At 40.7% G+C, this 10556-nt stretch overlaps 1 protein-coding gene across 2 annotated transcripts in view; it reads right to left on the reverse strand.

The window, feature by feature from the left end:
- Window positions 1–10556, reverse strand: part of sh2d3ca (SH2 domain containing 3Ca) — a 52709-nt gene that overhangs the window by 9991 nt on the left and 32162 nt on the right. For both annotated transcript variants that reach the window (XM_056404063.1, XM_056404064.1), the window contains 2 exons: window positions 2663–2791; window positions 134–283 (listed from right to left, as the gene is read on the reverse strand). In XM_056404063.1, the coding sequence (XP_056260038.1) occupies window positions 134–283; window positions 2663–2791 (279 nt within the window). The remainder of the gene's footprint in view (window positions 1–133; window positions 284–2662; window positions 2792–10556) is intronic.

Consider the following 10556-nt stretch of genomic DNA (forward strand, 5'->3'; position numbering starts at 1 on the left):
AAATTACAGAAGAAGAATATAAGGGAGCAAATAGAACAACGTGATGAAAGGCAACACATACGAGAGTGTATCAAAAACTTAAAAGAAGTGATGAGTGATGAAACAGGCCAGCCAGTAGAAGCTGAACACTTACCTTGGTCTCATTGGATTTGACCAAGACTTTGCTAATCTTGAAGTGCAGCACCTCATTATTCCACCGACAGGTCAGAACATAGTCACCGACGCTGGTCAGAGAGTCACGCACCAGGAAATCTCCATTACGCACAACCAGAGTCTCTGACACCTGGACAGAGAAAAAAAAAAAAAGAATATGTTTTTAAATTAGTAAAAGGAGAATAAAAAAAGCTCCAATCGTGAAGAGCTGGAAGCAAACTTGGCTCACTGAGCCGGAGCATGTGTGTGAACATTTTTTTACTGACACTCCGACTGTTTAATAATTGAATAGAGAGAATCATGATTATTTATGACAATGCCTTAGGACAGTTTGTGTTGCTGAACAAACACAAACTACGTCCCTCACTGCCAAACTGTCTCTGTTATGCACAGTTTGAATTGGCAATGATGGATAAAATGCCAGCCACAATGGCCGGAATGACTTTCTGAGGACACATTTTATTGAGTTCAGCACTTCTGTAAAAAGTTATTATTTTGAATTTATTGACAAAACAAGCAATCCAGAAATGCAATCTCCCATTCATGGTCAATGGAACAGCTTCAGGCTGTATATCTTGCTGATGCCAAACACTGCGGATGTGTCAGTGGTTTTTGTGAGAAGAGATCACAAATATTGACCGAGTGGTCGTAACATATTTCAATCTGAGCAGTGTTCCCTTTAGAAAAATCTGCCCTAAAGAGGGTATGAAGGCGTAAAACTTAAAATTCACTCAACACAAGGTGTGAAATATGCAGCACAGAGAGTCAATGACCAGCAGGAGGCAGTATATACACACATGAAAAGCTCAAACCAAGTGCAGGATCTTCTAATTTATTTGGGTGAGTTTTTGAAAGTTTGTTTTTTTTTAATCTGCTCCCTCGCTGCATTTAAGAATTTATCATGTTTTTTCACAACGGTTTGGAACAAAGTAAATGAAATAATGTACCTAAAGGGAAAGTCGCATTGGGCCGTATACACATACTGGGAGTCTTAACTTTAAAAAGGAAAGAACAACAGAACAGGATGAAGAAAACGAGCAGGAAGGAAGGATGGGATTTAGGGACGCTAATGTACAGTATCCGCCAACAGGGTGTGTGTGTGTGTGTGAGAACTAGTCATTAAGTATTGTTTTGGAAACCAGGGCGTTCAGGGTTTCCCCAACTTTACACTGGGGTAAATCTATGAATAAATGAATATTTTATGTAAATTGAAGGAGGGGAAACTCACAGATGGCTGATTTGAATCTGTGTGTGTGTGTGTGTGTGTGTGTGTGTGTGTGTGTGTGTGAGGGATAGAGACACAGAGCAGAGGTTGATCAGGAGATAGAGGCTGTGTCTATTTACAAGTACCCTCCACATGTGCATGCAGTGTGTGTGGGCGCGGGTCTCTTGTTGTGTGTCTCTGTGTCTTAGTCACCAGCTGTGAAATTCAATTGCGTACATCAGCAACACGTGCAGCTGTCTGTTTGGCAGAGTTTCCCTCCTTCTGAACGCTAAAGCAATTTCTACTGAGCTGTGACAGATGATGGGATTCATTAATCAGTGTCATTCTGTGTGTAAAGCATTTAAACTGTGCTTTCAAAGCCAGAGATTTTGGCCAAGTAATCGCTCAACTAATACTATCGGGTGACAACCACGTCAGCCCACACAGAAATACTATTATATTACTTTTATTTTTATTTTTTAAAAATCTATTATGACATGTGGGGTATTGAAATGCAAACTGCAGCAGCAATTCATCATTTTCTAAATTTATTTATTTATTAATTTCGCTGCTACAGGGGCTGAGAGACTGCCACATGAAGTTTGACTTGAAGCTTTTCATTCATATCTTCAGTGGGTTTCTTGATAACTAAAGGCTGGAAAACTTTCATCCTCATGCTGACGAGTAAGAAATGAATTTTGGGTTATTTTTAGTTTGGCATTTTAGCCGAAACACATTAGTTTTGATTCAGTTTAATCAAAACGCAATGCAAAACCAGAGCTGAAACGAAGAATTATTTTCATTTTTGACTAATTTAATCGACTGATTGTTAAAACAGTGAAAAATCCCCATCATCAGTTCCCAGATTCCAAAGTGATGTCTTCAAATGTCTTGTTTTGTCCACAAACACCGAAGATAATTCATTTCAAATAACATAAAACAGAGAACAGCAGCAAATTCTCACGTTTGTGAAACTGAGACCAGCAGATATGAAGCATTTGTGCTTAATAAATGACTTAAATAATGAATCAACAACTACTGATTTTTTAAGTGGTGCTTGTGTGTGAGTGCGAGTTTGAATGTGTGTGTGTAAGTATGTGTGTGCGCATGTTGTGTCACACTGAACACCCAGGCAGTGTGTTACATGCGTGCATCCACCTGTTCGCAAACATCCATTCAGGACTTCCAATGTCACAACTAACACAAAGTACTCTACTGTGCATGTATGCTGATTATAGCGTTTTTTACAGTGTGAGTATGTGTGTGTGTGTGTGTATGTGTGTGTGTGTGTGTGTGTGTGTTTACCTCTCTGGGTATGTGTCCATGGTACCAGCCATGGCTCCTGATGTCAGCAGGGCTCAGTTTCAGCTCCTCCTCCAGCTCCTTACGAAGTTTCTCAGGGGGAGACTCCAGCAGGTACTTCTCCTTGGAGAACTGCATGCAGCAAACAAGTGGAGGAAAACAAGACATCAGCGGGAGTGAATTTACATTTTTAGAATTTAAAAGTCGCACGAAACGTAGCTGGTACAGTGTATTCACATGGAAATGGACCATAGATTAGATGCACAGTCTATATTTAACTTTTATTTATTCAGGGAAATCCCATAGACATTTGGATCTAAATTCCAAGGAGGATTTGAGAACTTAAATATATATATGGAAATACATATTTTTAGAATTTACAATACAAAAGCAGTATAATGGGAGTAGAATAATAATGAAATATACGTGGTTGGTGTCATTTATACAAATACACAGACATGCGCAGACGTATACACCTGGGTTACAGAAGGCAACACTGCAGGGGGGCAGGATTGTGTGATGCCTTGCACACGCACGCACACACACACACACACACACACACACACACACACACACACACACACACACACACACACACACACACTCGCATACAAGGACCAATCCAATCGACCCTGACCTGATTACTAAGACGTAGAGATCATCAGGAGTAAGCTCTTATTGTTTCTCATGAACTGTGGAGACCCAGCTTTAGCTTTTGATTGTGGTCACTCAGGATGGCTTGCAATAACGCCTAATACACACTTACACACGCACACAATTTGTGCACTATACACACACACACACACACACACAAGCAAACGGATCAGACTTCAGATTTCAAAGCGTCGTATTTCTGTTTGCACAAAGAACGGCACTCAGGGGAAATCTGAGTTGTAAAACATGAAAATAAATTCCAGTGAACATTTTCATGCTTATTTACCTACTAATACTGTACAGTTGTGTGTGTGTGTGTGTGTGTGTGTGTGTGTGTGTGTGTGTGTGTGTCTGTGAGATAATAAAAAAAGCATTAGTCAAGTTTCTTAGCAGATATCAGCAACTTGTTTGGTTGAATCCACAACAAAATTACGAGAGGCTCGAAAATAAAACTATATAGGATAAATAAATATGTTTGAAATGTTTGATTTGTCCTATAGTAAGCTCTCTACATTTTACATTAACTCCCGGAGATTATTTGTATTCATGTATCGGATGTAGTCAAACACTATTTGCGTTGGTATGGAAGAAATAAAAAAAAAAAAAAAAAACGGAAATCCCACAGTGGGACCTGGATGTTATGTGGAGACGTCAGAACAACCGGTGATTGTGGAAAGATTGAGTTCAGAAAGATGATCTTAGATGAGGCAAACAGAGGACACACATACATAAATACATGAACACACACACACACACATGCACAAACACAAATATACACAAAACACAGAAATCCACACAGGAATAAACAGAGAAAGGAAATCATCTCGACTCTGCCAATATGAAGAGAAATGAGACCGGAGACCAAAATAAACAGTAAACAGCCTTGTCGCTAAGGCTAGCCTGTCGTTCCTCCTAATATTTTCCTTCAATCTCTCTCCCTCTCTCTCTCTCTCTCTCTCGCTCAGTGTTTTTCTCTCAGTCACACTCTTTTCCCTCTTGCCCACAGTTCATCTTCCTCTCTCCCTTCAGCATCCGTCACAATCATAAAGTTTCAGTAAGTTGGTAGACTGTTGTTGAATGTGTGCGACAGACAGAGAGAGAGAGAGAGAGAGAGAGAGAGAGACAGAAAGAGAGAAAGAGAGAGAGCGAGAGAGAGAGCGAGAGAGGGGGAAAGGGAAAGAGGGGGAGAGACAGTATGAAAGAGGATGGGAAACTGTGATGATCCGTGTTTGCAGAGTGTGTTCCCACCTGCCAGCTTTCGTGTGTGTGTGTGTGTGTGTGTGTGCGCATCCGTATGTGTGTATATGTGTGATATGAGGAGACTACAAGAGCCAAACAATCGATTTTATCATCTCCAGGTCATTGCAAGATGAAATTATTAACTTCCTCCTCTCCCTGCTCCTCTCCCCTTCTCTTCTGCCTCTCTTCTCAAATCCCCAGGGAAAGACGGAGGAATATCGCCATGGAGGCTCAATCTCCCAGATTAGATTTGAGGTGTGTGAGTGTGTGTATGTGTGTGTGTGTGTGTGAAGGGGAGAACAGGCCAATAAAAGAGCAGAGGGGTCAAGTGTGCAGTTATTGCTTTTCCTTGTCTCCGTGGAAACCCAGGAGAGGCCAGCCTGCCACTGAACCGATGCTCACCAATGAACTTGGTGTGTGTGTGTGTGTGTGTGTGTGTGTGTGTGTGTGTGTGTGTGTATGAAGGGTTATGGGACAAATTGAAATGTCAGTGGGGCTCTATTTATGATACGGTTCAAGGAATAGACTGACATCAGAGGGGACACACTGACAGACAGACTGAAATACAGACAGACAATCAAAAGTGATTTGACAAGGACAGACAAAGACACAGCAAAGATCTACTTTATTATATTCTAACATATGAGGGAACTAGACAGCATGCGTCAAACTCACACACACTAATAGCCATCTATCTGAATCCATCCCATGCAAATACTGGAGTGGAATTCCTCTTTGAGGCTATTTGTATTTGTACAGTTTATGTTCTAACTTCTTATCTCTTTCTCAAATTAAATCGAAGGCAACTGGACTTATATTTGTTTATCAGTTCTTATGTATTGGTCTCTCTAGTCCGCACTAGTCAGACTAGTGCGGACTAGAGAGACCAATACATAAGAACTGATGAAGCCGCTTGGATAAGAGGCGAAACGTCTTCCACAGACAAATATAAGTCCAGTTGCCTTCGATTTAATTTGAGAAAGAGATAACAATGACCTGGACGAATGAGAACTTGCCCAGACAGTTCTAACTTCTTGTTTCACCGAGAAACCTCTTTCCCTCATGGCTTCAATACAAGAACAGAAACTCAGTGTGTGTGTGTGTGTGTGTGTGTGTGTGTGTGTGTGTGTCCTGTGGTGGCAGACACACTGTCCTCTTGTAGACGGGGGGAAACGAGGATGAAGTAGAGACTCGAGAGCTCAGGAGAGGTGAGGGTGAAGAATAGAAAACTGTATTCAGGGAAAATATTTTCAGTGGTGACAAAAGGGGGAGACACACAGAGAATAAATACAATGGGAGACATTTACAAAGACTGATACCTTACTATTATTGTTACAATTACTATGTGTATGCCACTCTTATGTCCTCACTACGCTGAGTCCTTGGTTGCCATAGCAACACATCATCGTATTTGTTGGCCTTTGGTGTGCATGGTGTTGGTGTTCCATCTTTCTACAGTAACAGTAACTTACTACAGTACGTACTGCTGCTGCTGCTAATATTAATGGTGATTCTGCTGCTTCTATTAGATCTCATAATACACTCATAATACAACAACCAAACTGGATTTATTTATATTAGGCACAAATATAAGTACATACTTATATTACTGTAGTAGCACTACTACTGCCACAATTTCTACTACTGGCATTACTGCGATCAGCAATGCTACGCTCTTCTGCTACAATGAGTAGCCTGTTTCTTTTGCTACTACTTCTACAACTAATACTAATATGACTATTAGCATTATAACTGCTGCTATTACTACTACAACTGTTATTACTGTTTCTATAACTTCTATTACTACTATTAATACCGCTACTTTTTATGAATACTACTATTATGAAGTTTGTGTCCATGCTTTTCATTATCTTGTCTATGTGTTCTATTTTCTCTCTCTTCTGTAAATGACTCCATTCATTTCATATAACACTTTAAAAAGTGCTACATATATAAATTTTGCAATTACTACCATTAGTATTACTGCAGTGCAACTTTTAGTACTAGTACTTTTGCTATATACACTATTTTCCACACCCACAAACAGTCAAAAGTAGTGGCCAAGAAAACACAGACATACAAATACAGATGTAAGCAGGCTCCCCTATTTACTTTGTTGTGCATTTCCTGTCGGTCTAGAAGCATATGATCATATTTCATTTGAAAGATGTAAGGTGTGTATCGAGAGCATGGATTCATCAACACAACAGTCACGTAGAGCAGCAAAAAAAAAAAAAAAAAAACCCATCAGATCAAAACAAAGAGACCAACAGTTTTATGAACCGACAGACAGACAGACAGACAGGAGAGGAACAGAAGCAGACAGGCAGCAGAAACAGCCCGAGACAGACAAACAAAACAACCAGAATACATAAAGACAAGACATCAGACATTCAGGAAGGCACAGAGGCAGGCAGACAGACAGACAACAGAAACTCATTAATGTAGACAGAGAGGCAGACGCGCAGGAAGACAGGTAGCCCATTAGCAGATGAGAGAGTTTAAGCAATTTAGCAGCTGATGCAGGACTTTGCTTTCCCAGGGGGGTGAAGAGAGGAAAAGAGATTGGTGTGTGTGTGTGTGTGTGTATGTGCATTCATCCATGTAGTGCATATGTCTGATTTCTACATGGGTGGCACTATTAATGGATGGGGCTCTATTTTGGGTGAGGGCTGAGTCGGAGAGAAAGAAACACCAGGTTACCAAAGATAAGAGCATGGTTCAGCTAAAGGAAAGCTTAGATGTATCCATTATAACAGGTGTATAATATATAGTTAACGGACGGAGGGGAGTTTGGAAATAGGCTGTAGGGGCTTGAGGGGTGTGCGAGTGTGTGAATATGAGTTAAAGATAACAGCACAGTGTGATCCATCACCTAATTTACACCAACATGCGCTCGAGCCCCTTTTCCTTGCAGCAAGCCAATTAGGCGGATTCGTCTCATGACATCACCACACCCTCCCCGGGTGAAAATTGACACTGCTATCGCCCAGCATCAGTAAGAGGAAAAATGGACCACCCAAAAGGAAAATAAATGAAAGAAATGATAATGGGGAGAAATTCTAAATATATGCACATATTTATACATATATAATACACACACACACAATTCCTTTTTCCCAGCATGTTGTCGACTGTGTGTTTGTGTTTGTGTGTGTGTGTGTGTGTGTGTGTGTGTGTGTATGTGTGTGTGTGTGCGTGTGTGTGTGTATGTGTGTGTGTGTTACTGTGGTTCTTGGCTTTGTTTTGCTGTCTGCTCTGTGCTGAATTGGTTTTTCTCTATGTTTGTTACTTTGACCAGTTCTCATGCTGGTAGATTCTTTGCAGCACAACTGTGCAAACAGGGTTTACACTTCTACTTTACAGTTCATGAACGTTATTTGATTAGACAAAACAGTGCGAGTATTCCCTGACGTAGGATTTAACCGTAGGTAATCACTTTATGACAGAAACAGCCTCATCATTGCATGTGGAGGCTGCGAGTCAAGAGATACACTAGCCCAGGTATTTACAATGCACAACACAGAAGGGTAGAGTGTTAACTGTGGCACAAATCAGCGTGTTTGTTGTTTGCTTTTGAGCTAGTTTGTTTGCTAATTCTTGCAGAAGGAGCACAAAGCCAAGTACCTTGAGCAGTGTAAAGGGATGTAACTAAAAACAAACAACTCCAAGAGTGAAGGCATGAATGAGAAATGAAATGGAAGATAATTGCTGACAAGTATGAAAACCTGCAGGGAGAAAAAAAAAAAAGTCTCTGGCATTTACCAGCATGGATGCAAAGTGAAAGAAAGAGGAACACATTCCAATGAAAACAAAAAAAAAGCACCAACACAAGAGAGGAATGCATTCTAAACAGACTGCAGCACTCAGATCTAAGCTCATGTCAGAATGCACCTTCTTTCTTTTTTCAGCTCGTGGGCTAGCCTCTAACCCCGTTGTCATGGTAACACCCTGAGTGGTGGTGGCAGTGGGGGTAGGAAAGGGGCTGGGTTAGGGGCGGAGGCCTGGTTGAGGGGGGCACCTCCTGCACACACACACACACACACACACACACACACACACACACACACACACACACACACACACACAGAGGTGAGGGGTCCAATTGTTGAGGAACCTTGCTATCCCTTGATCTGCTCTCTCTTTCGCCCCCCCCCCCGCTCCCTTCAACTCTATGTCTCCTCTCTTTTGGGGAGATAGAGAGCAGGATTATTGCACACAGACCCTTGAATCCTCCTATCTCCTATTACACACCCACGCACACACAGGCATGCACACATTATAGAGGTTTGTATATACGTACGTGGCCAATATCACCCCTCTCCAGACTGTTGTAATCCCTCTGTGCCCTCCAGCCTGATTTCCACTGTTGTATTCTCAGTGGTTCACACGGGTATAATAGTCTTTAAGGCACATGTAAAATGATATGAGCAGTACAGGGAGTGGTGGTAACATTAAACTTTTTATATATACAACCCTTATTTTTTCTTAGAAAGGTGAGGATGGCGTTGAATCAAAGTAAACGAAACAGCTCATTTCATTGCATTAATCATTTGGCATGTCCAATAATATTCTTGGCATACGCTGTATACTGGGGAGTGGTGTGTATGTGTGTTTGGGCCACATGTTGCAGCATTTGGATCTCGCCTTTTTTTTTTTTTTTTTCGTACGAAAGGTATGTTAATGAGAAGTTTTAAAAAATACTCTGAAGCAAAATGTCAATAGAAGAAGGAATTAGTGTTAATAAAAGGTAAAATGGGGTTTACGCCTTTAAGTTAATACACCTGCATTTTAAGTAAAATTCTGCTCAGGTCCAAAGAAACTGCGGGTCATGGTTTTGACCTGTTTTCAGATTCAGGCTGAGCTCAACCTCTGCCCGAGCTATTGCAGCATTTAACAAACCTGAACCCCATTTAAAAAGGCTGGCAATGCCCCTGACTTAATACCACGACCTTTAGCTGGAGCAACGGCCATTATATGGTAAACTGACTACACTTATTTTATAACTTTTCTACCTTGGCAGAAAAGGGTTTACAAATCACTTCTCTTTGACACACACATTCAATACTGATTACATGAGGGAGTCAACAACAGTAAAAGTAAAGTAAGTATCCGACTTCTTAAAGAGACATTAGCCATTCGTTGAGAGCAGTGGGTGATGTTCTGAGGGGAAACTCATGACGGGCTGCTGCAACATGCAAGTCTAGAGTCACATGATCGACGGAGACCACCAATGTAAGACTCGGTGCATCATAAGGGAAAAACACTGCAAAGTTCAATATACTATTCATTCATTCACCTGTATTTAGGTTTGACAAACTGTGATTCGAATGTAATTACTGCAAACATTTTCTTAGTAAAGCACTCAAAGACTAATAACAGAATAATCAAAGAAGCCAACCTCCTTAATATGACTTTATAACCTTTATGAATATTCATAAATATAACTTCTATTGAATCAGATTTTAAAATACCATGTCATAAAGTAGCATCACAGCACCTCTACTTGCTCTAGATGATGGTTTAAAATAAAATCGAAAGCTGCAAACTGCAAACTGCAACACTGCCTCTATTCCTGCTCTTATGAAGGTGAGGAAAACTGTTACCGATTGTGCTGCTTTCATTGATAAGCCCTGAATAATAAAATGAATAAAATCAAACATAACTGATTCATGGCAATTCAAGGGAATGAAGACAAATTAAATCCAGAACTGTCCAAAACCTGTTGGGCCCAAACCAGTTTAGGCCAAAAATAAAAGATATGACTATAAGTAAGAACAAACCCAGACACAGACCTTGATTTTCCAGTACTCATCCTACTTTGCCTTGCATAGCAGTACGCACAAGCATAAACATTTAAGAGAAAAACATACATGAAAATAACTGTGCTGGTGTGTCATGTGATCAGAGAGTATCAGACGAGCAGCGACTCCTTTGAAACAGTGACAGTGATGACTGGTACAGAGACAGAGAGAGAGTATGAGACTGATAACAGTGACCTTTT

Source organism: Seriola aureovittata, chromosome 18 (assembly GCF_021018895.1).
Source record: "Seriola aureovittata isolate HTS-2021-v1 ecotype China chromosome 18, ASM2101889v1, whole genome shotgun sequence".
Lineage (NCBI taxonomy): Eukaryota > Metazoa > Chordata > Actinopteri > Carangiformes > Carangidae > Seriola > Seriola aureovittata.